Source organism: Oryctolagus cuniculus, chromosome 15 (genome assembly GCF_051225735.1).
Source record: "Oryctolagus cuniculus isolate XC-2025 breed Fujian yellow rabbit chromosome 15, ASM5122573v1, whole genome shotgun sequence".
In the NCBI taxonomy this organism is placed as follows: Eukaryota; Metazoa; Chordata; class Mammalia; order Lagomorpha; family Leporidae; genus Oryctolagus; species Oryctolagus cuniculus.
The window spans coordinates 66798309-66824027 of NC_142881.1; the positions used below are offsets into that span (position 1 = coordinate 66798309).

Genomic DNA, 25719 nt, shown 5'->3' on the forward strand with positions numbered 1-25719 from the left:
GACTGAGAGTGAGAATAGCAGCGGGGCGCGGCGCCTGCCCTGTGAGGCCCAGGGCTCCGCGACATTGCTGGGGTGAGCCAGGATCCCGAGCTCGGACGGTGATGGGTCCCCTCAGCGCCTCTGCGCTTCACGCATAGAGTAACGCCTGACCCTGGGTGCGGATTTCCTCGGTACTTGTGGGGTGGATGAATGAGTGCGCACAGTCCTGGGGACCAGGCCCCGGGGCTGGGTGCTTTAGGTATATTATATTTTTAGGGATTTTTTTGATAGTTTGTGCCAAGCCCTGTGAGAAAGGTAAGGTTGCTTCATTTATCTAGAAGTAGAAAGAGATGAGATGTAGGCCCATAGGCCTTACTTAACAAGGTGCTGGGCCCCCATCTCGGTCTTAACTTTCCATTGTAATGTGTTGCTTAGGACTTGAAGCCTAACCACTTTGTTTTACTTTTTTAAAAATTTACTTTAATTTTTTTGTGTGTGTCAGAAAGACAGGGAGAGAGATCTTCTGCCCCCCGTTAGACTCTTAAGATGCCCACAAATGCTGAAGCCAGACTAGTCTGAAGCTAGGAGATGGGAACTCACTCTGGGTCTCCTGTTCAGGTGGCAGGGACTCCACTGTTTGCTGCCTCCTGGGGTGTAGGGTTGGAACTCAGACCCAGGCACTTTGATATGGCATACAGGAGACCCAAGTGGCATCCTAACGAATTCACCAAAGAGTTGCCACTGCTTTATTTTATCAGTTGAATATTGGAAACTTGCAATAGTTAAATTTGTACAGTAAGTTAGAAATAGAAGGGGCTGGCATTGTGGCACACTGAGTTAAGCTGCTGCCTGTGATGCCAGCATCATTCAAGGTTGCTCCACTTCTGATCCAGCTCCCTTCTAATGCTCCTGAGAAAGCAGCAGAAGGTGGCCCACGTGCTTGGGCCTCTGCTACCTTCATGGGAGACCCAAATGGAGTTACATGCTCCAGGTTTCAGCCTGGCCAAGCTCCAGCTGTTGCAGCCATTTGGAGGAATGAACAAGCAGATGGAAGGTTGCTTTCCCTCTCTCTCTCTCTCTAACTCCGCCTTTCAAATAAATGAAGTCAACCTTAAAAAAAGAAAATAGTTGCCCCTAAATCATAAAATAAAAGCAAATATGCATTTTAAGTTTAAATTATAGACACACATGAACATTAAACTCATCAGGAAAATCATTTGTGAGCTACTGTTAATACTTCAAACCACAAATTAATATTATTTAAAGTATCTTGCTGCTGTAACTGAATACTGTAGGCTGACTGGCTCAAGAAGTAGACCTTTCTCACAGTCTTGCAGCTGGAGTTCTGAGACCTGGGTGCCCTTATGATTGGATTCTTTTTTTAAAATATTCATTTATTTACTTTCATCTTCTTGAAAGGCAGAGTGACAGAAAAAGAGCCAGCCAGCCAGCCAGAGGGGAGATATTGCCCACCCTCTGGTTCTTCCCCAAATGCTTGCAGTAGCCAGGGCTGGGCCAGGCCAAACCCAGGAGCTAGGAACTCCTGCTGTGCCTTCCACATGGATGGCAGGAGCCCAAGCACTTGAAGTATCATCTCCCGCATCCCAGGATACATTTGCAGGAAGCTGGATCAGAAGCAAAGCAGCCAGGACTTGAACCAGCACTTCCAGTATGGGGTGAAGGTGTCCCGAGCAAAGCTTAACCCCCGCGCCAGAACCCCTGCTCCATGCCTGGGTGCCTGGTGAGGACACCTTCTTGCTGTGTCCCAACATGGCAGGCGTTTGGGAGACAGACCTGGAAAAACAGACAGTAAGAAGCTCTCACATCTCTCCTCACAGTGACACTAAATCCTGTCACATGGGCTCTACTTGTATGACCTCATTACTTACTTTCCAAGGGCCCAGTTCTGTGCAGACCACAGCATCTGGAATTGGAATTTCAACATAAGAATTCTGGAACAACAAAAACATTCAGCCCATAACAAAAGTGCTTCTTGTGGCCAGTGTTGACAGGCACTTCGATAGAAATGAAGGGGAAACAGCAACAGGTAAATTCATAGTCCTTGTCATGATGAAATTTTGTTGTATTTTTTTCACCTTCTGTCCTCTGGTCAACCATATTTCCCAGTGATTAGATAGGTGTATCCTAGGACTTCTAAGATTGGGCAATGTTTGTAAAGCAGTTGAGGACAAAAGGGTTATTAAGCTAGAATTTGGGTGACCTGGTTCCTCCTCTGGGCTTCAATGCTGGTATCCTGTGTCCCAGTCACTTCAGAATATGAGAGCCTAGGGACTTGGATTCATGGATCAGCTTCGTCCTCCAGGGATGTGTTGCTTTGGATGAGTCCCATTTGTCCCCTAATAAGTTGGACTAGATGATGGCTTTGGTCACAATGTTGTTGTCAACAGTATATAGTGAACCTCTTGGTTACAGAGTGCTGAGAAATTTTGTCTTTGGTGACGTACTCTGCCACACCTTATCCTATTGCAGTAATAATGCTAAGGAAGTAATGATACTGGCCTGGTGAGGCTGAAGCAATGGGCACTGTGTAGCTATGAACCTGACTGATTCTGTCACTTTATTACCAGTAGATAGGGAAGCCAAGAGTTGACTCTCAGGATGCAATGTGACTCCTTTCCTCTTTCCTCTGATCTACTGGTGTGACCATGAAGTTCCGCTTCTCCATCTCCCTGACCCAGAAGTCATAGAATGGAAGGTAGGCAAAAGCAGGCGACACAACAGAATATACTCCCAACCTAACACTTTTTGTTAACATTTTAAATTTAGAGAGAGAGTGAGCACCCTCACATAGCTAGTTCACTCCCTGAATATCTGCAGCAGGTGGGGACAAGCCGAGGCTGAGGCTGAATTCATCCAGGTCTCCTTTGTATGTCTCAGGAATTCAACTGCTTCAGCCGTCACAGGTGCCGCCAGGGGTCTACTTCGGCTGGAAGCTCCAGTCAGGTTTCAGAGGTAGGAATCAAATCCAGGCACTGATGTGAAGTATGTCTTTTTTTTTTTTTTCTATTTTAAACTCAAAAACACTTTATCTGTTTGAAAGGCAGAGTTACAGAGAGAGGAGGAGAGACAGAAAGAGAGCTGTTCCATCTGCTGTACTGCTTCCCCAAAATGGCAGCAATAGCAGGGAGCTAGACTGGAAGGGGAGCAGCCAGGACTCAAACCGGTGCCCATGTGGGATGCCAGCTCTGCAGGCTGTGGCCTTAACCCTCTGCACCACAATGTCAGCCCCAAAGTGCACATTCACTCCTAGGTCAAATATCTGCCCCCAGCTTCAAGTTAACACTTCTGATTGTACCTTTCTAGTCACCTGACTCTCTTAGCTAACACTGTAAGTGACCCAGCCTCTTATGATTACTGGGCTTATTGCTATAATAGTAATATTACTTAAATAGCAATATTATAGATACTATTTAATAGTAATATTGCTATTACTACCCAATGAAATTCCTTATATGTGGGCTCTGTCTGTCTTTGGCTGCATAATAGCACACTGAAAGACTTTGTGGTTTATTTTATTTCTCTTCAGTTCAGCTGTTGGATCAGCTGTTTGGCGAGAGCTCAGCTGGAAGGTTCTGGAAGTGGCATTGACTTGGCCCACTCATGGAACCACAGTTAGAGGCTGCATGGGGGCTGTGTGGTCTAAGATGGCCTCATTTGTATCTGGAGGTGGGTGCTGGTTGTCTGCACTATGTGTCTCTGACAGTGTAGCATAAACCACGGCACAAGGGAGGAGTGTTCCAAGAGCACAAGCCCCATGGGGTGTTAACAAACCATTTTTGAAGTCCTGCTTGTATCATGTGTGTTGATGTCCCATGGCCAAAGCAAGTCACATCCCAAATGCAGAACAAAAGCAAGAGGTGCCTACCCACCATGTCAGTATAGAGAGGTGCAACTCATTCCTCTCACAGTCTACTGCGCCGGCCTTGCTGTCTTGTCTCCTTAATATTTCTGTTCGTATTTGTGATAAAAGGAGCTCCAGAATCAATTAACCATTGATCTCCTAATAAGGTGTTAGCTCTTTCTTGTAAATTGACTCGTTAAATATGTTAGGAAGGTTGCTGTCAAGTAAAGTTTGTTTCAAACTTTTGTTAAAGTTTGTATTCTTTTCTAATTGATTTTTTATAACAGTAGAATGATTATTCACCCTGCCTAACTTAACCTGCTTTAAAAAGTCTTAGGTTTTTTATTTTGATTTGATTTGACTCCCAGCGAAGTTTATCTGTAACTATCTTCTGTTATTTGGCCCTGGGAAGTTGGGGTATCCCGTTCTTTCATCCTTCAGCCAGAAGAGCTATCACATTGGGGTTAGGAGCAGCACTGAATCAAGACTTCCTTAGCTGGTACCCTGGTCTGCCACTTACTGTGTGACCTTGGACGAGTTCCTTCATGCCTCTCTACTTTGGTTTCCTTAGCAAAGTGGGGACAGCAGTAGTACCCACACCACAGATTTTTGTGAGGGTTTTTTGAGTGTCTCATGGTATTTAGTGTCAGTGCTGTGTGAGGCTTAGTGTTACAGCCCTGGAGAATTACATAAACTTACCTGATCTGACTTGGGTTATGTTATCACCGAGGCTGGAATACAAATTGAGAGGTTTTTTTTTTTTAATGCTTCTCATTTATTAGTAGCCTGATATTACTCTGTGAGTTGGGTAGCATTGGTGGATAATTCCCATTTTATGGAAAAACTGGAAGAGCCAGAGCTTTTTAAAGTCACACAGATCCTCAGTGGTGCAGCTCATTTTACAATCTGGGGTGCCGAATTGTCTCCCCACACTTGGAAACTCAGAGCTGGAGCAGTCACTGCAGAAGGAGAGGAGTTCAGATGGAGGAGGAGTCGGCTGCCAGCTCATGAAAAGGATTCCAGATCCCAAACCTAGCATCTGGCAAAGTTTTCTTCTGAATTCACCAGTCATGCCTCCCCTCCTATCTTAGCTCCTACTTGACCTCCCATCTTTGTTCTGCCTATCCTCAGCTTTAATGTCTTGCCCTGGTTGATCTGAGAACCTGATTGTCTCTGATTGCCTCTTCATCTCTTGATTTGTAGCCGTCTCACGCTTGTTGGTTTATTTAGACTGACCAGGTTATCATTAGTACTATTCTTGACCCCCTCCCCTTTTCTCATTCTTTTTCTCCCCATCCAGGAGCAATGCATTATTCGGCTCTGTCTCTTCTGCTAGTAGGAATGGGGTATTTGGTAACTGCCTCAGCTCTATCAGGGTCCAAATGCTCCAACACAAGCAGAGGACCAACTGAAAATTCTGGAAAATATGGACATTGAACCTTTGCATAGTCAAGCGGTTCTTTTGCACCTTTTCTTTTGGAGATTGGCGAGGGAAATAGATGGGCTTGAAACCGCCCTTCATTTTCTGTCACCCTGTTTGCTTTAGCACATGCAGGAGGTGGTGAGGAGTTGGCGTTGTGTTGCCAATGGGAAGAAAAGGCAGTGCTGCCTGTCCCCAGCTGTGCTGCACTAAGGAGACCAGGGCACCACATCAGAAGGCCAGGCTCGAGTCCCAGCAGCAATTTACTGTCATCTTGGGGAAATCTCTGTACCTTGTCAGAGACCTCAGTTTATTTATAAAATGGGCAGTATAATACAAATCGCAGGATCCTGTTGAGAGATTTAAATGGTATAATATACGGGAAATCACTTTGTTAACACCCAGAGACTTTACAACTTCTTAGTATGTTTTATTGTTAGCTAAAACCTCGGTGCTTTAAATAAAGAGAAGCCAAGTGGGAAGTGTCTGAGGAGCAGGGCCCAGCTGGCTGACAGTCCTGTAGGGCTCCCACAGAGGTGTGCTCATCTGAGACTCTTCGATTTTCAGAATTTTCAGTCTCCCTTTCGTGTTTGGAAATTATAGGTCACTTTTTTTTTTTAATCCGAGAAATGTAATTTCTTTAAGGCCTAGGTTTGAATCTAGACTTTGCCATTTACCAACTGTGGCCCTTAACCCCAGTTTCCTTCATTGTTCTTCGGATGTGTTAATTTTCTGATCTCTCTGAATGACAACAAGAGAATATGGCATTATACTGGCTATTTAGCAGTTTAAAATCCTGTATTAGGATTTGCCCTCTTAAAAGCTTCCCTGTGATTATCGAGGCCACCCTGTGACCTGGAGCTGAGCCCAGGGGGAGAGTTCTGCCCGTTCACACCTGGGAACTAGTTTCTGACCTGTGCAACTGGACGTGCATGCCCCTGGAGGCTCCCCACCCCTCCCTGCTCCAAGCTTTCAAGGCAAGAGGCTGCTTTGATCTTGGACCCTCTGAAGAAAATCTTCCTTGGCAAGCCTCGCCATGACAGCTGGGCTCTGCAATGGCAACTTTCTGTAGACAACACTGCAAAAACAAAAATAAAAATTCTAAACGTCAAGTCCTCCAGAGAAGACTTGATGAGGGAAACCAGGTGTGTGCTGCGAATCCAGCTGGAGGGAGTTGAAATTGTGCCAGGTAGCTTCAGATTCTGAAGGAGGAGAGGGAGAGAGGCACCTAGGAGCATCTCTGATGCCATCTCCACGGCAGTGTCCTTGGGTAGCCAGAGACACCAAGTTTCTGCCAGTGGTCGCCTCTGGTTAATTTTCTATGCAACTTGAAAACAAGGAAGGTGCAAGTCCTGTCTCAGAGCTGTGTTTGCCCTTGCTGAACCAGGAGAGTAGGAGGTAGTTGAAGCTCCTCCTCCTAGTTCCTCCTTTGGTGGTGTGAACAGAAGACGGGGGGTGGGGGGAGCTTTTACAGCACACCCAGGAAAGAGGTGTGGGTGTCCTTGTGGTCCTGGAAGAAACCACCAGGTTCAGCTTAGCAGTTAAGATGCCTGCCTCATCCCGAAGTTGCTTGGTTTGATTACCATCTCTAACTCCTGACGCCAGGTTCCGGGAGGCATTGGTGATGGCTCAAGTAACTGGGTCCTAATCACCCAATTGGGAGACCTGGATTTCCTGGTTGTGTCCTGTTCTAGGCCCCACACTTGTGAGCCTTTGGGGAGTGAACTCGAGCATGAGGAATCTGTCTCAGTCTCTCTCTGCCTCTTCAATTAGAGGGAGAGAGAAAGAGAGAAAGAGAGAGAAAGTCAGTCCTGGGAAGAAGGAGCTTCTACACAAAATATTCCCAATGAGGCAGGCTCTGGAAATCCCTTGTGTGTGGTGGCACAGGATGTTTGAAGCTTCTTGGAGCCGGCAGATCCTTTGCCCAAGAAACTCCTATAACTGGGACATTTCAATCACATTCCTCCTATTGAGGGTAGATCCAGGTTTTATGGAAGATGAAACTTAAAAAATTTGAGGGAGCCCTGTTCAAGGTGAAGGCTGGGGGCCTGTGTTCTGCTCGCAACACCAGCATCACCCATCAGAGTGCCAGTTCCAGTCCCTGCTGCTCTGCTTCCCAGCCAGCTTCCTGCTAATGCTCCTGGGAAGGCAGCAGATGATGGCCCATGTATCTAGCTCCCTTCTACCCATGCGGGAGACCCACATGGAGTTCTTGACATAGGCCTAGCCCAGACCTGGCTGTTGCAGCCATTTGGGGAATGAACCAATCAATGGAAGATCGATCTCTCTCTCTCTCTCTCTCTCTCTCTGTCTCTCTCTCTCTATCACTCTGCCTTTTGAAGAAATAAATCTTTTAAAAAAAGTGAAGACTATGAAACAATGTAAAAATACATACGAAATGAATATTTATTTAGAACAAAAATAGATCAAAGCGAATTTTTAAAAGAATTAATTTGATAGGTACTACAAATGTCAAAATACCTAGAAAAGTAACAATCTTTTTATAGATATGCCTGTGTAAGATCTTTTTTCTTTCTTCTTTTCTATCAATTCCCTTATAGCTTAATTATATGATAAAATTTTATAATGTTTTCTGTAGAGAGAATAGAAAGATAATTCCATCTTTTAGTGTCGTTAATCAAAATTGATTTTTATTTTAACAGTTTAGAAACGTTTCTTTCAAGTTTTATCTCTCATTATTGGTAATTTTCCCACTACATTGTTGGTAAAATTTTAGGACTATTATACTTGGAAAAACTGTTACACATTTTTTTCACTATATGAGATTTCAGGACAGGGGTAGATATTGTGACAGTGTGTTAAGCTGCCACTTGCAACACTGACATTCCATATCAGGTACAAGTTCGAGTCCTGGTCTTCTACTTCCAATCTAGCTTCCTGCTAATGCTACTGGGAAGTCAGTGACCAAGTTCTTTGGCCCCCACCACTCGTATGTAAGACCAGGATAGAGTTCCTGGTTGTTGGCTTCTGCTGTTTGAGTGGTAAACCAGTAGATGGAAGATCTCTCTCTCCTTCCCTCTCTCCCTCCTTCCCTTTCTTTCTCTCTTTCTCTCTCAAATAAATAAATAAATCTTTTAAAAAAAGATTTCAGGACACTTCAAGTTAGTTTTGTGTATGTACATGCTTAATAACTGAATCTTCAATATTCTTTGATGAGTTTGTTAACCATTTTATCATCAGTTCTGTGTTGGTCCCTGCATGTTGGTGTCAGTACAGTGAGTAGAGGGAGTATTATTGAAGCCATTCCTAGTGGTACTGTTGTAATAATTTAGCTGGACTCAGAAATGGCTGTAAGTCCTATGAGTATACTCCCCAAATTGTGATTAAATGTTATTCCAGTACAAGTTCCCCATAAGTTCCCAGGATCCTTATACTCACTCCTGTAGTCACCCAATTCAAGGAGAAATGTGATGGAATAAGTCCTAGTGGAGAGAGACAGTGATATTAGTTGATAATGATTTAAATAATCACCTGCTAATTGTACACAAAGACATGCCCATGTGATTATGTTAATAAGGAGTTTCCAGGGCCTTGGACAGACCCTGTACAAGCAAAGAATACTTAACACATAACCCTCATTAGCTCCATGATTAGTTTGCTTGTGAAGGTTTGCTCAGATTAAACTAGGCTTACTTCCCTGGATGGTGGCACACTAGGCTTCCTGTCACTCTTCACTAAATGACCTCACACATTTCAGTACGTCTCAGTTCCTTGTGTTTCCTTTGCTTAAAAATCGTGCCAATCTCGCACATTTCCTATGTTTTCTCACCTTTAGAAGGTAGGTGAAAAAGAGCCAAGGGGCTGGTGTTTTGGTGCAGCGGGTTAAGTTGCCACACTGGCATCCAGTATTGGAGTTGCAGTTTGAGTCACAGCCATTCTGCTTCCAATCCTCCTTCCTCCTAGTGTGTCTGGGAAGGCAGTAGAAGGTGGCCCAAATGCTTTGGTCCCTGCCACCCATGTGAGAGACCTGGATGGAGTTCCTGGCTCCTGGCTTCAGCCTGGCCCAGATTTGACTGTTGTAACAATTTGAGGAGTGAAGATGTTTCCCTGTCTGTCACTCCCTCTCTCTCTGACACTCTTCCTTTCAAGTAAATAGATAAATAGAGAAGTAAACATATATGTAAATAAATAAATCTTAAGTGAAAAAGATCCAAGGTTTAAGGAGTTTGCCCTAAGAAGAAGTAATTCCTGGTCCAGTTTTTGCATCACTCATAGAGACGTCTTCTCCCGCATCATCTAAGATTCTCATGTGCATGAAAAGTGTGAGGGGCAGTCATTTGACACAGAGGTGAAGGCTCTGCTAGGGATCCTACATCCCTTGTCAGACTGGTTCCTGGCTCCTCTGCTTCTAACCCAGCTTCCTGCTAGTACACACCCGGGGAGGTAGAGGTTGATGCAGCTCAAGTGAGAAACCTGTATTGATTTCTAGGCTCCTGGCTTTTTCCTGGCCCGGCTCTGGCTGATGTAGGCATTTAGGGAGTGAACCAAGAGATAGAGGATCTCTCTCTCTCTCTCTCTCTCTGGTCTCTTTCAAATGGAAGTAAAAATAAATAAATAAAATGTGACCAAAAAGTCTGCATCTCTCCAGATCAGTATGTTGATCAAGGGTACCACTCCCTTGCAGTCCTAGGGAAGAAACACTGTACTGGCCAGCAAGAGTAATTGGCCTATCTGGCTGAACCTCCCTGGAATGAGTGCCTGTCCTTGAAACTTCACAAGGACAGGACAGGAATGAGTGATATCATTCCAAGGAGCTTCTGATGTGCAGGATTTCGGATTGGAGCAAACCACAAGGAGGAAAAAACAGTCTTAGGAGCAAGATCCCCTGTAGGTGCAAGTCCAGGTGTGGATTCCTCTATCTAAATGACACTGTTGGCTCCTAGCCAGTCTTGGGTGTTCAGTAGGGATTTCAAGAATTTTGAGATACCCACTCCAAAGCACAGGGCCCTGAAGTGTCTCTGCCTGAGTCTTAGAGCAGTGCTGGCACAGAGAGTCCTGGCATAGCTCTTTCTTTTCATCGCAAAGTTAGAATCTGATGATCTGTTGGAAAAGCTGAAATTTTTCCTGGAATTGTTTACTGTTGCTTTCATTGATAATATTTAAATGATCTTCATAAAGACTGTGATAGTTGGTCTTTAACAAGTGGTAGTATGTTTTGTATTTGATGATAAATTGTGTTCATGTTTTGATTCCTGTACTTCCAATCTTCTTTCCTGGTGGGACCTTCTCTGTTAGTGCCTCCATCAAAATCCCATTCCCATCACCCTCATTCTAGTGTTCCTTTGTGGTCATCCCTGGGTGTTATGGGTAAATGATTTGAAAGATCAGCAGCTTCCATGTCTGTGTCTGCGCCTTTGTTTAGGCAGTGGGAAAGACATCTGCAAATCAAAGCCAACGGCAGTGAGGAGGTTCACCCTGTACCTCTGCATTTCCTGCTCTCCTGCTTGTGCTTGGCCTCTCCCTGTCTGCTTCTGTCTGCCTCTGCAGCATTTGTTCTTGCTCGCGATGGTGGCGTTGCATGACGTGTCATGAATGCCTGAAGGAACTTCGTGTGGGGAATAAAAGCTTCAAATATCTGGAGGCTCATTGTGTGGAGAATAAGATGACTGTGCACTTGAACTGGCTTGGAGGGTAGCAGGTAGAGAAAGAGTGAATCCCAGGGCAAAGGAAAACTATGATGGGTAGCAGAGTGGAATGTATTGGCTTGTGATAACCCCTTGGCAGGCTTGTCAGGGACTAGACTCAGACATGCATTGGACTTGGAGTTTGTACTTCTGTACATGTAGAAACACAGGCTAAGAAAATCTGGGTGACCACCCCCCAAGGTTAGATGGAGTGACAGAGTGAGAACAGCCTGACAGAGTGAGAATATCCCATTTACTTGATTTTACCTGCCTCTCCTCTATCCAAGTGGACCTCACTCGTGGACACTGTGTCCTGAATCTTTGGCTATTGTATACTGTATTTGCCCTGATGTGTTTAAGCCCTTCATGCTCCACTGTGGTTCCTATCTTCTGGTGCTAATTCCTCTCATTACAGGCTCCTCATGGTCATGGCGTCTGCTTGTGGCCTATCTAATCCTCAGCTTGCCTGGGGCTCAGTTTCTCTGCTTATGACTTAAGCCACATGGTGTTTTGTAGACTTAAGTTGTCATTAAATTCTTTCCAATACTTTTGAGTCCCTGAATCTCTGACTCTTGGCTTGTTTGGTTGGGGGGTTGCAATGTTTGTCTTGATTGGACACTTCATGGCCACTAGGATGTGGTTTGTGGAATGGTTTTGTCACCATGCCTGTATTTTGTCTTTATGCCTCTATTCTCTCCAGCGTAGAATTTTAGATTCATAACTGTCTCAGGAAGAGCGTTTTGACCAGCCTGGTTGACGAAACCTATCCTGACTTTCTCTTGCTGTCTTCTCTTTTTCCCCCAAGGCAGTGCTTTATTGTTCCTAAGGAGCCCCTGAGCCATGCTTAGTCCCAGCTGCAGGCTCTCAGATGAGGTAAGGTCCAGTTTGTTTGCATCCATGCAGTTCCTTTAGATGTCAAAGGTAAATGTCCTGCACTAAGAGAGAAAGGTGAACATATTTTTAATGAGGTGTTTGGAAATATTTTTTTGTTTTCCTTACTAGAAGCAGATTAAGCTTTGCATATTACAAAATATTTTACTACCTAGAATCCACCTTTTATCTTTAAAAAAATACAGGAAAGAAAAGCATGATAAACCATTTACATTTATTCATTCTCCCTCAAGTAATCTGGATGTAGACTTGCTTGTCCATAGAAAAGTTCATTGGAGTTCCTGACAGTGCAGTGAAATACTAGCCATGACACATATGCACTGCTAAGTTGATTTTGACCCTTACTTTGTCATCTCGTGGGAGCAGAGTAGACTTGTCACTGAGAGGCTGTGCCCTTCACCAATGACCCGGTGCCTCTTTCTAAGCCTTTTGTCCTCCTGGACCAAGATCCTTGACTCTTGTCACATCACTGATCTGGAGCATCTGCTTAATCACCTGGCTGAAGTGACACCAGCTCTACAGTACCTCAGCCTGCTGGGAAACGTGGCATGTCCCAATGAGCTGGTCAGCTTGGAAAAGGATGAAGAAGACTACAAGAGATACAGGTGAGTGTCTGTGTGGTGGGAGAAGGGGGAAGAGGCATCCATGGGGGATGATATTATACCAGGGGGTGTGTAGTTGATGTTGGGTATGTATCAGTGCACTTCCCAAGACAGTGTTAAATTATCACCTCTTGGTAACCTTCAGTCATTGTCTCCCTTTACCTTGTTCGTACCTTATCAGTATATGCTCAGTAAATATTTTAAGCTTTGCAAGTCATAAGGATTCTTTCTCAACTCTTGAACTCTGCTGGCTGCAGTTGCAGCGTGGAAGTAACCATAAATAATCTGTACATTATTGGGCATGGCTGCATTCCCATAAAACTTTATTTATAAAGCAGGCAGTAGGCTAGATTTGACCCATGAGCTGTAGTTTGCTGACCCCTGTGTTGTAAGATCTCTCTCTGGTCTGCCTCACAATCACTGAGAGAGAGAACACTTCCATCCGAAGTTTAGGGGGCCAACTAACATATAACCCCAAGGGAAGTTCCCCAGGGCCCTAAGCACCAGCAAGCTGTGCCTCGCTGTCCTCTAGTCTTGCACTGTGACAGGCTGAGAAGCAATGCTTCTCTGTCATATCTGGACCATCTTCTTTGAAACCCCTGATCCAAGCTCACTGCTCTTAGCAAGTCTTCTTGATCTCACACATTTCACTAAACCCATTTTATTTTCCTTCTTCATTTTACATTCCATATCTTCTCCTTCTTGGTGGTTGTTTTATAAATGTTTTAATGGTGTCTTCACATGTGTAGCCTCTCTGTCCATTTTGATATAAGCTTTTGTTAACACCCCACCAAAACCAATGTTGCAGGATGGGAGCAGGTGATAATGGAAGAAAGTTAATATGAGGCTGGTAGCACTCCTAGATACAGAAATGGATGGGTTTTGGAAAGAGGATAATAGCTTGAGGAGAACTTGTTGTATTGGGACTTATAAAAATCTAGGGTGACCCAAAAAGCAGAGTACTTGCAGGTATTCATTTTGTATAAAAGCAAAGCTGTAAGAAATTATTATGGCCGTTGAACACTGTAGACTAAAAAATACACACATGTGGACACACACATGTGTCTGTATGTAAGGCTACATAAGACATTTAGTTAGATTTTTGTATTGTATTTACCTTTAACTTCATTTTCTAAGTGTTTTGATTAGTTCTGTAGAGATCTTAGACAGTTCTTAAGACATCAGAATAAGGCTCTGATCCTACTTGTTAAAACGTTCATTAAGTCAGGGCCCACGTGTGTGTAGTGGGTGAAGCCTCCACCTGTGACATCAGCATACCATAAAGGTGCCAGTTCATATCCCGGATGTTCTCCTTCCAACCCAGCTCCCTGATAATGCCATTGGGAAAGCAGCAGCAGATGGCCCAAGTATTTGGACTCCTGCACCCATGTGGGAGACCCAGATGAAGCTCTTGCCTCCTGGCTTTGGCCTGGCCCAGCACTGGCAGTTGTGGCCATCTGAGAGGTGAACCACTCAATGGAAGATCTCTGTCTCTCTCCCACTTCTCTCTGTAACTCTTTCAAATAAATAAATCGGTCCCTATGAAAAAAAAAAGTTCATTAAGTCATTCTCCATCATGATGATTTTCATTTGGGACTTGATACTACAGATTTGTATGTGTGTTTTCTTAGAGGAAATATGTGTGTGTGTGTATTTAATGTCCAGTAGATGAGTATTATTTATTATTTTCTCAATCATCACTTTATGTTGCTTAATAACATAGCATTTGATTTTTTCTGGAACATTCACATCACGTTTGAGGCATTCAACAAACTGATTTCAGGTCACTTAAAATGTATTTTAACTTCTTGCAATACTTTAAGATACTTCTTCAAGAATGAAGCAAGTCCAAGAAAATTCTCCCATAAACATTTTTAGCAAACCAACATTGTTTGGGAAATTCTTTTTTTTTTTTTTTTTTTTTGACAGGCAGAGTGGATAGTGAGAGAGAGAGAGACAGAGAGAAAGGTCTTCCTTTTTGCCATTGGTTCACCCTCCAATGGCCACTGTGGCCAGCGCGCTGCAGCCGGCGCACCGTGCTGATCCGATGGCAGGAGCCAGGTACTTATCCTGGTCTCCCATGGGGTTCAGGGCCCAAGCACGTGGGCCATCCTCCACTGCACTCCCGGACCACAGCAGACAGCTGGCCTGGAAGAGGGGCAACCGGGACAGAATCCGGTGCCCCGACTGGGACTAGAACCCGGTGTGCTGGTGCCGCAAGGCGGAGGATTAGCCTATTGAGCCGTGGCACCAGCCCCTCATTTGTTTTATGAATTTGCTTCTTTAGATTTCTGTGTTTTATTCTACAAAAACAAACCTCATTAATTTGGAGATTTGTGACAAAGAAGTTGGTATGTAAGTTGCTGGTTAGTACATCCATGTCCCATGTCATAGTGCCTGGTTTTGAGTTCTCGCTCCGGCTCCCAATTCTAGCTCCCTGCTATGTGAACTCTGGGAAGAAACAGGTGATGACTTAAGTAGTTGGGTCCCTGCCACCTACATGGGGATCTCGGTCGAATTCCTGGATCCCAGCTTTGTGTAAGCCCAGCCCTGGCCATTGTAGCCTTTTGGACAGTGAACCAGTGAATAGGAGTTCTTTCTCTGTCTCTCAAATAAAAAGGAGAAAAAAAGCCCAAATTTTTTATCCTCATATGTGTGCCTGTATATGGGCATGCACTCATATACATCTACATATATATGCATATTTTCACACATGTTCATTTATATTGTTCATTCACGGAATGAAAAAGCTCTATTTTAATTCAACTGGAAGCAAGTTTTTGTTGCTTTTATTTCCTAGAATGAGAGAGAGAGAATGAGGGAAGTTTCTAGTTCTACTGTATTCTATCTGGTCTCAAACAGGAGGCTTATAAGGTTGTACAAACAAAAGAAAATGCTATTTCTTTGTTGTAGCTGATCACATTGGCAAAATATTAAGACCCTGGTCCAAGGGTCAGATCAGAAGATGTACTCTGGAGTCCAGCTTTTGCCAGTGGGACCTTTAAAACAAGGAGGACAGCCTAGGCTGGTAATCTTCAACCAAGGATGTGCCTCTTGAGTCAGCTAAGCCTTTCAGGTTCTATGGGGTGGCAGCAAAGCTCCTCATAGTTGATTCTGATGTCCATTTGGCTCCAGGATTCTGAGGCACTCTGCTCCCAGGCCAGCTACAGCTCTTCCTTTACCATCTCACGCCATTTTAATCTTGTATATTTCTCTCATTTCTTCATCTACGTCGACAAGCAGCTTCCAGTGGATACAAACCAAGCCTTCTTGTTGCTTAAAGCTTCATCAGCTTCTAAACTAGTGTTGGACGTGGAGAAGGGGCTTGGTTGGCTTGTGGTTACCTTTCCCTTTCAGGAGCTGATAATTTATAGATTGATGCAGGCACCTTTGGGTACACTTCCCAAGGAATCAGATCAGTCGGGATATCAACAGATGTAATAAAAATAAGCAAGGAACTATCACTGCGACTTAATTCACATTCAGGTTGCTGAGCTATGAGTCTTTGGGGAGGTACTGGATTTAATGGGTGGTCCATCTCTTGGGTTATGCTGGACAGACTATGAGCCTGACTCCGCATACATGCCTATTTCCATGGAGGGAAGAGCATAGGAACACTGCTTGTTGGTACACATATGGCAAAGTTTCCATGAAGGACTGTGTTCCAGGGCTGGCCCACAGCCAAAATCACATCTAGTCTGGAAAATCTGTAAGTCACCCACAAGGATGGCGAGATGCTGGCCTTGTGAGACCAACAGCAGAGTCCGGGGGCAGAAGGAATGTTCAGCATGTGCAGTCACTGCACGGCATTCACGATCGTTGAATGGAATAGTCGGTCAGTTCTCTAGCAGGTTTGAATGTGTTATTCATTCATTTATTGCTTTAGTTTTGATTGCTGATTTGCTGAGCACTTACCCTTGTGTTTAGAGGAGAGAAATGGATGTGACATGCACTTCCGTGCTATGGTCTGTGAGCAGCTCCACTTTGTTTACTCAGGAGTTTGTGCTTCATTTGTGCCTGAGAAGTCTTAGGGTTTCACAAGATGACTTTTGAATTTAAAATTCCTGTGGCATTTGAGTTTATACAAAGCAATGTGACTGCCTTTTTTTTTTTTTTTTTTACTTTTGGTAAAATATTTTCCTGGCCCTTCATTCACCAACCGTGAGATCTGCCTTCTCTGTACATAGCTGTATTACGTAGAGTGTAATAGTGGAGCCTCTATGTAAATTTATGTGACATTTTCACTAGAAAATTGCTTAAAAAATGAATGATATTTCTACAGTTTACTGTTTCTCACTTTAAGTACATTTTCTGACAATATGTCTTCTATTAATCATTTAAGCAATAGTAGGAGCCTTAAAGGAGTGCATTCAGAAGCAAGAACCCATGGTTCATTTAGTGCTGTCTAAAAAAATTTCTTATTGATTGGCATCCTCTGTGGTTATGTGATGTAATATTTATAATATGTCACCCAGTCATACATCAAAACAAGTGTGTCTGTTGTTTCATTTCCATGGGAGATGTTGATTTCAAAGAGGTCAGCCCAGTTTTAGGTCACATTGTGGCCAGCTACTGGACCAGAAATGGGAAGTGACTAGATTTATGTAGTTATTGGAAATGGCATCACAGATGCTGGGGTTTCTGCTGAATCTCCCCTCCCCTCCCCCTGCATCCACCCCTTTCACTTCCTCATTTACCCCCGTGCACCTGGTTGGATTTTTTTGGCACACATCCCCATAGTAAAATGGGTTCATTAAATCTTTGTGTGCATATGAACACACCACCAAGTTGTCAAGCTGTGCCCTGGGCTTAGTGGGGCGGGAGCGAAACTCTGCCTGGGGTTTCCCTTTGCCATTCATCATAGTTCATGGCTGGGAAACGTTGGTTGCTGGGTTATTAAAGGAGCTTGAACTTGCCCGTACATTGCTGTGCGTTCACACTGTGCTGCTGTCTGGGAGTGAATGCTGAATGGAAGCAAATGGAACAGCAGCAGCCTTCAGGATCTGGGCAGGAGGAGAGCAGCATGGCCTGGCCTGAGACCACCACAGGGTTCTCTGGCAGACGTCAACACTGGCTGAAAAAAAAAAAAATAAATCGAATGTGGGATATTTGGGTCCCTAGAATCATCTATTGCTTGTCTTCTCTTTTACTCCCTTTCTAAGTACAAAAATAACAATGCACTGAAGGCCAACAGTCGACAAGTGCTGGACTTCGCCTTTCAAGTAAAGAGACTGGGCTCGTGTCTGTGTGCTCTCCTCCTGTCTCTGGATCCTCTGTCATATATTCTCTCCCACCACTCCATCTCTGCCGGGCCTCTCCTTCCTCCCTTCTCCCTGGTAGGCCCCTCTGAATTCCTTGCATCTTTAAATTATTGACAATGTGACCCCCTTCCTTTGTTCCCCAGCAGGGAGCAGTCCCGGGGCCTGCCCAGTGTCTGCAGCACTCAGCCAGAGGGAAGGAGGGAGGAGTCCCTCACGGAGTGCTGGCCGTCCAGGGCTGCCGCCATTTCCCAGCCGAATAGGAGCTGTAAAACTTGTGGCTTACATAACCCAGCGAGCACTCTCCAGCTAATCTACAATCTGGGCTTTGAAGATCACAAGAAAGCAAAGGTCACGACCCAGAGATCAAAGTGACAGAAGCCCACAGAGTAATTGCCGGTTACCCTGTGTGGAGGGCCCGGGTCTGTCCTGTGGGTGTATTGTCTGCCTGGAGACTTCAAACATGTTGCCGGTGAACTGTGAGCCACATCAGCTGGCCCTTGCCACTCGTCAGGCTTTCATTAATGCCGTAGGTGAGCTCACCTCGGCTCATTAGAGTGAGATCATTGTCATCTCTCGGAGCATCTGGACTTACTCCTCTCACAGTGTTCGTTCATTACTCCTTGGTCTTTATTGACTTTTTCTGACAGTCCTCCCTCACCTGGAGGTGTAGGGGGTGGTTTTGTAAGGAAATTGGAGTAACAAGAAAGGATAATGCAGATGTATTGATTGTCAGTCAACTCTGAGGCATTTAGAATTCAAGCTAGGTAAAATTAAAAGGAGCCTTGTGCATCACTTGGCCCATCCCTTCATTGCACAGATGGGGAAACTGAGGCTCAGCAAGGTGGCAGAGGTGGAGCTGAGGTCACACAGCCCCATAAGTGTGGGGAGCAACTCGGACTAGACTAAGTTACTGGAATTAAGACTTATTCTATGCATCTGCTCTCCCACAATATGGCGCTGGGAAAGGAGTAAAAACAACTTTTACACAGCTGCCTCCAGTTCGACCAATAACCTGCAGGAGCTGATCCCGCTCCTGATTGGAGGAGAGCAGCGTACTCGGCGTGTGGGTAGCAGAGTTGGGATTGGTGGAAGAGGACTATAAAGAAGGAGAGAGACAACATGCACCAGGAACATCTAAGGGGAACACCTGAGGAACATCTCTCTGAAGGAACACCTGAGCAGCCCCCGAGAGAGCCGGCCGGCGGTGTGCCGCTCCCCCGCGGAAGTGGGGAAAGTGGCAGGGAGAACCGCCCTTCCACGGAGGTGGAAGGGTCGGTAGCCAACCCGGGAAGAACCAGCAGCAAACCCGGGAAGGGCCGAGCAGACAAAAGAACAACGCAGGGTCCTGTGTCGTTCCTCCACGAAGAGGGGCAGCGACATATAAGTTCAAAGTCTGGATTCTTTGCACTCTTAGTCCTCACACTTTTCCTTATGAAGATCTCCCTCCCCTTCCATTTTCTCCCCGACACGCAATAGCTTTTGTTTCTCAAATGAGTTGCATGTAAACCATTGCTAACTTAAAAAAATTAACCGGACATGTTTAATAGTTGATGAGGGCTTTAGAGTAGCATGAGGTAACCAGTGTCACTAAATGGAATTGATGTAACCCACTCAATGGCCAAGACGCCTAATGTGTCCTTGGTGTTCTCATCCCAGTGAATGAAGTTTTGGGAAAGATGGAAAACAGGGTCGATGGAGCCCCGTGAATGCCTTCCGGGGTCCCAGCCCAGCTGGGGGGTCAGTAACTTGTGCTGTCTCCACATTCCCCAGGTGTAGGAATAAGAAGGTGACAAGAAATATGTGAAGAAGCAGCAGAAGTCTTCTGTAAGTGAAAAGGAGTAGAAAACCTTTAGTGACTCCATGCCCAGTTCCTAAACTAGAAACCTGGTATTTCTTGAGTAGGGCATCAGGTTAAAAAACATGGCAGCCAACCCTATAAAAAGACAGTAGGGATCTCTCTTGGCCTTTGTGTGGTTGTGCAGTGCTGTTGGAGAGCAGCCAGTTCCCCTGGGGGTAACAGTTGTGGGCAAGAGGAAAGAACATACTCTTCTCTGAGGTCAAGCTGAAAAATGCCAGAGCACCAGGACTGGCGTAGAGAGAATTCTTTTATTTTTATTTTTATTTTTATTTTTTTGACAGGCAGAGTGGACAGTGAGAAAGAGAGTAAGGTCTTCCTTTTTCCGTTGGTTCACCCCCCAATGGCCGCTGTGGCCGGCGCACCCCACTGATCCGAAGCCAGGAGCCAGGTGCTTCTCCTGGTCTCCCACATGGGTGCAGGGCCCAAGGACTTGGGCCATCCTCCACTGCACTCCCGGGCCACAGCAGAGAGCAGGCCTGGAAGAGGAGCAACCGGGACAGAATCTGGCACCCCGACCGGGACTAGAATCTGGTGTGCTGGCGCTGCAGGCGGAGGATTAGCCTAGTGAGCCGCAGCACTGATTGAGAATTGGTTTTTGAACAAACAAACAAGCAAAAGAAACCAAACAAAAAACAGAAACCTTTATGCTGTGTGTTTTTTTTTTTTTTCTCCTCCTCAAGGTTTAGAGGGGCCCATTAGGAAAATGGAACATTCTATGGGAGAAGAGAGAGAATCTGAAAAGCTCTGGGTGCCAGTGTCTTACTTTTAGGAAATCCATTTCTAGACACAAACAAATGGGTCTTTGAACACCCGCCTGGGATCCCTGCTCTCTCCTGGACAACCTTGCCATCCATGTTGCAGCTGGGGGTACTTTTGAGTCCTGCCACCCCCAGGCTTCAGGGTCTTCCCCCACCACCTTGAGAAGGTCGGGAAAATTGGAGCTGCCCTCTGGAGCTAGGGGACGTGAGACTCAGAACTTAGACGGATCTCTTTTCATTAAGCAATGCCCGGGCTTAACAAGCAGTTTTATAAATCTGAAGCTGTCTCTGGGTGTCGCAGGATTTATAGCCGGGGGTTTCTGCCATAAAGTGGTTTATGATGGCTGCCTTCTGTGTTATTAGTAGCTGTCTCTTCCTTCAACCATTGCTGTTTGATAATAGCCTTAAAACACCCAGAATTACTTACCTACAAGCCCCATTCCCGATAGCCCCTGTTGACAGTCTGAATAAGTTTACTGCCCTTTTGTTGTACTTTACCTTCAAAACAAACTGATTGAACCATCAATAGCTCGTGGAGGCTGACAGAGGGATGTCATCTGGACTAGCCCTTGTGATTGCAGGTTATCTGGAGGAGTTAACCTTCCCGCATTGTTAACTGAAATGTTTTATGTACTATGCAACTTTAGGATACGGCTGTGATAACCCCAGTAACTAAGTCATACATCATGGTAAAGAGATTTTGGTGTAACAAATAACCCTGGATTAAATTTACAAGGGTTGAATTGATATTGTAAAAGCCTTCATTCTGGGGCTGCGGGAATCCTGTCTTGTGTTTTTATGGCAAACTTGTGTTACACTCAGGGTTGAAGCTTCAGCTTTAAACACACTGACATGACCTAGAAGAAAGGGATATACATCTCCCAAGACCAGGATGGCACCAGCAGACAGGAAGCCCACGGACTTAGCACTTGGCAGTAGTGTTTGGAGCCAGTCCCAACCAGCACGGGGTAGGGAAAAGTGGTGGACGTGGCCGCTGTCTGGCTCTGGGTACTGCAGACACTGCAGGTGGGCACACTGTTGGTGGAACGTAGGCCCTGCTGCCTCACCACCCTCTTAATTCTCAGACGTATCCCTTATGGTGTCCTTTTCACCAAGACATTGGTTCTCAGCAGGAGCTGCAGCAGTAGCACCTGGGAGCTTATTAGGAACAGCAATTCTAGGCCAACTCAGTCAGGTGCTCTGGGTGACAAGGGTTTTAACAGGACTCCAGTAACAGTGTGGATGTCTGCTCAGGTCTGAGAACTGCACTCAAATGTAAGCTCACTGAGAGCAGAACTGTGCTGTTGTATTCATCAGCTTGTGCTTGGTACCTTGCATAGTTCCTGGCAGGTGGTGGCTGCTTGGCAGCTGTTTGTGGAGTGTAGAGGAAGAGAATGGAGGAAGCTACCTCTCAGGGAGGGACTCTGGACCTGGTACTGAGTTTCAGAATGAACTACCTGGGGCAAGTGTTCCTGGTGTCGCTCAAACCCCTCCAAGCAGCTGCTTGGTAACTGAGGCTGGTCTTCCATGTGGGAGTCCACCTACCCCAAATGTCGGGAATGACTGGCAGCCTATGTCATAGGGTGTTTCTGATTGTATAAGAAGAATGCACAGAAAAGAGCAGCTCTTTGTCATCTGAGATGTTTAACTACCCTGAAAGTCAGCACCTCTCTCCCTCCTTCCCCTTTGATTTCAGGGCTGTGATCCAAAGGGAGGCGAAATGACAGTCTGCGGTCTGTTGTCATCCTGGCTCCTGCCAGCCCTGTGAAGGCATCTTTCACTCCATCGTTAAACATTGGCTGATTTTCTAATACTGATGTTTTCTGCACCTGAATATTCATCTTTTCCCACCCTACACTTAGTGGGTGTCTTTACTCCTGTGCGCGTCACTCCTGACATATTGTTTCTGTCTGTACTTGTCTTTATTTGAAAGACTCTGTTGTCATCAAGACTTTGCTGCTACAAGCAGAAGATGTAGGTTTCCTCCTGCAGACTGAGGCTGTGAGAGTTCTGCGGGGCCTACAAAGGGCACCTGGGCCCTTTGTGGGACTTTTCTGTTTTGGGATAAGGTTCGGGGGTGTTTGGAGAGGGAAAGGAGAGGTTTCGGGGAGAAATAGGAAAGAGGGTATGGGTGAAGACCCGGGGCGAGGCAGAGTGGAGATAGGGTCGAATTCTAGGCCCTCAGACACTAGGATGGGCATTTCTCGGGGAGGAAAAATATACTTGGAAATAATTTCAATGCATTCTTCACAGTGGGTAACAAGAAGGCTTTTCCTGGTGGTGTCTAGACCGTTGCCTCTGGCATTTAAGTCATCAGCCACCTCTTTAACCTGGACAAGCCAATGAAGGCTGCGTGGTAATACAAGATCACCTTGTAATTGAGGGACGTGGCTCTAGGAGCCTGGGGCTCTGAAGAGGGGGAGGCACACCCCAAGTAACTGTGGACAAGCTCAGTGCTTGGTCATGTCTAGGATTTGATTCCTGTGTGCTGGTTTGAGGTTCCCTGTTCTTCTTGATCCCTTATTTTCAGTCCTCTGGTGAGTAAGGCAGAGCCCTCTCTCTGTGCCACCATAGCTGCTCTGTACATAACCCCTAGCACTTAGCAACACTGACTTCTGTGTGTGAGTCTATCTTCCCTTTTACACTGACAGCCCATTTGAGAGCAAGAATCACATCATAATCAACTCTGTATCCCCAGGCCCCAGCACATAGAAGGTGCTCAGGAAATAGGAGAATACTTCAAAAAGTTTTTGGGAAATGGAGTTAAAATATGTTTAGTTGTGGAGTCCATTCATAGCTTTTTGATAATATGCATTTCATGAACTTTTTGAAGATTACCCCATATGCTTGGATTCCTTCAATTTTTTGCCCCGAATAAATATTTATTAATTCTTCCATTCCCTGAACTTTTTGAAGTTGCCTTGTGTTTGTACAACTGAAATGAACGAGGACACCATTGAGTACATCCTAGTGATCATTTTCAAGATTAGGTGAAGGTAAGTGAAAAAATTTGTCCCACCCTTTAAGAAAGTTATTGTTTAGGTAAGGGTATAAACTGGATGCCATGCAGAAATGAGATTATTTTTCAAAGTTCATGGACAAATGGGATTGAAAGAATAAGTTTTTTGTAGTACAAAAACATTTTCATAATTTGTTTCATGATAGGTGTTTTCCATGAACTGTTGAAGACCTCTTGTAATTAAAAAACAATGTCAGACTGTCCTGTGCTGACACTTGTTCTAGAAGTACTAGAAATAGAGAGGGCATTGTAGGCTGGAAGTTTAGAAGGAAACTTCCTTGGTGATTGAGAATTGAAAGATGAGTGGATGCTAAGGAGCTGGGAGCAGGAAGGAAGCGACAGATTCCCTGGGAGATAATCCATTGTTCCTGACATTGGGTGCTCACCTCTTGCTAAGAGCAGTAGGGTATAAACGATTGCTGGATGGAGTGTAGGGGGCCTGAGGGAAAGCATCTGGGTTACTGAGGAGGGAGAAGTCAAGGCAGGTGTACATATATTTTATTTCTTATTTAATTGTTTATGAACCTACACCCTAGCCAAGTACATCTTCTTGTCAACTTTGTATATACTTGCTTGTGGATAGTTCATTACACAAATAGCTATTTGAGACATAAGAAGGCCACGTAACATTTGTTGGGCCATGAATAGCTCCTAGAAGCCAGTACCCCTTTGTCTTCTCCTTGATAAAGATAATCTTCATAGGGCTAATGTGGAAATAATCCAGTGATGATGAAAAATAGTCCTCTGGACTCACTAGACTAATCATCTGTCTTCAGCGCCAGCACCCCGGGTTCTAGTCCGGTTGGGGTGCCAGATTCTGTCCCGGTTGCTCCTCTTCCAGTCCAGCTCTCTGCTGTGGCCCAAGAAGGCAGTGGGGGATGGCCCAAGTGCTTGGGCCCTGCACCCGCATGGGAGACCAGGAAGAAGCACCTGGCTCTTGGCTTCGGAATGGCACAGCATGCCAGCCTTAGCGGCCATTTGTGGAGTGAACCAACGGAAGGAAGACCTTTCTCTCTGTCTCTCTTGCTCACTGTCTAACTCTGCCTGTCAAATTAAAAAAAAAAAAAAATAGTCCTCTGGAGCCTAGCTTGATTCCTCAAGAAAGCACTTCCCAGCTACTCATGTTCCTTACTTCTAGTCACCCAGGCTATGCCAACCTAGTTTATTGTCTTCAATCACAGATAGTTGTATCAGCTTCAGATTGGATGTTTATTGCAATCTCAGAGATGAGAATGATAACAGATGCCCCATAGGAATGGCCATGAAAGAAATGACAAGCCAGTTAAAGGTTCATTTTATAGAGATTTTCCTGTGTAGCAGAGAAGCTGAGCCCACTTTCTGGATTGGAAGGCGGTTAAGAACATTGATAAGGTCCCAGTGGCTCATACAAAGGTGTGTGTCTGTGTGTCTTCCTGTGAGTCAAGTACAGCCATTAGTATATGTGTCTAAAGTTTAGCTGTGTGTCTGTGTAAGGTCAAGGGGTGATTGCTTTTTCTTTGTGAAGGAAGAGAGATGAAGCAGCAATCAAGATCTGAACTCCTGAAGACCTAATAATGGGGATTCCCGAGGACCACATTGTCTGAACCTTTGAGGCTTTGACCCCTGCCATCCTGACTTGTCTCTGATTCTTCTCCTCCAGGTGCTTTGTTCTGTACAAGCTGCCCGGCTTGAAGTTTCTGGATGCCAAGAAAGTAACCAAACAAGAGCGAGAGGAGGCGTTGGTGAGAGGGGCCTTCATGAAGGTGGTGAAACCCAAGGTGAGCTGCCTCGAAGCCCTGCTGTTCACAGGGGACTTCATGTCTCAGTGCTGGTTACTCTCCGGATGTCCTCCTGTGTTTTTAGAATGTGGCCTGGGAACAGCCGTCTCTCCACTGATGCATTGTTGGCCAAACATGAAATGATGCTGGGTGTGTGTTGGGTTTTCCTGTGTCCAGTGTCTAAGGGGATATTGTCTGTATGGTGGTGCCTTGTTGTTACTTACTTTATCAGTAAAGCAGCAACATACTCAGCTCAGACTAGTGAAGTTCCAGAGGTCATGTCAGGCCCCTGCTTAAAGAAGTTTCCAAAATATGGCCTTTGTAAGTCTAAAGTTGGCAAAGGAGAGAGTGTTGGACATTTAACATTTCTGTAGTGGACAGGAGACCTTTGTGCCTCAGAGGGGATCTTCTTTCTTGGCACTGAAGGACAGCTGGCGAGAATGTTCTCTCCTATCACTGCTATGGTGGAAGGCCATGGTTCCTGATCATGCATCCCTTGGCTGGCACATGCTCCCCACCGTGTAGCTCTCCAGAGCTCAGTAGGGTGGGGTTTGCTGACCCTTCTTTAGCTAGTTGAGTATGTATGGAGGCCATGTAAGTGAACATGGTGTCATCCTAATGGCAGCTCTGACGAGCCTGGGGGAGTGTGGCTTACGGTCTTGGGACT

At 45.3% G+C, this 25719-nt stretch overlaps 1 protein-coding gene across 16 annotated transcripts in view; it reads left to right on the top strand.

Moving 5' to 3' along the window:
* LRMDA (leucine rich melanocyte differentiation associated) overlaps positions 1-25719 on the top strand; it is a 1125029-nt gene that overhangs the window by 624646 nt on the left and 474664 nt on the right. For 3 of the 16 annotated variants that reach the window (XM_089313517.1, XM_089313516.1, XM_089313530.1), the window contains exons 1-3: positions 11701-11779; positions 12223-12402; positions 24935-25052. In XM_089313517.1, the coding sequence (XP_089169643.1) occupies positions 11775-11779; positions 12223-12402; positions 24935-25052 (303 nt within the window). In that variant the 5' untranslated portion in view covers positions 11701-11774. Of the gene's footprint in view, positions 1-11528; positions 11780-12222; positions 12403-17803; positions 18453-24934; positions 25053-25719 lie in introns of those variants that run through there. The other 13 variants (XM_089313518.1, XM_089313519.1, XM_089313525.1 and 10 more) reach the window with 10 other exon arrangements.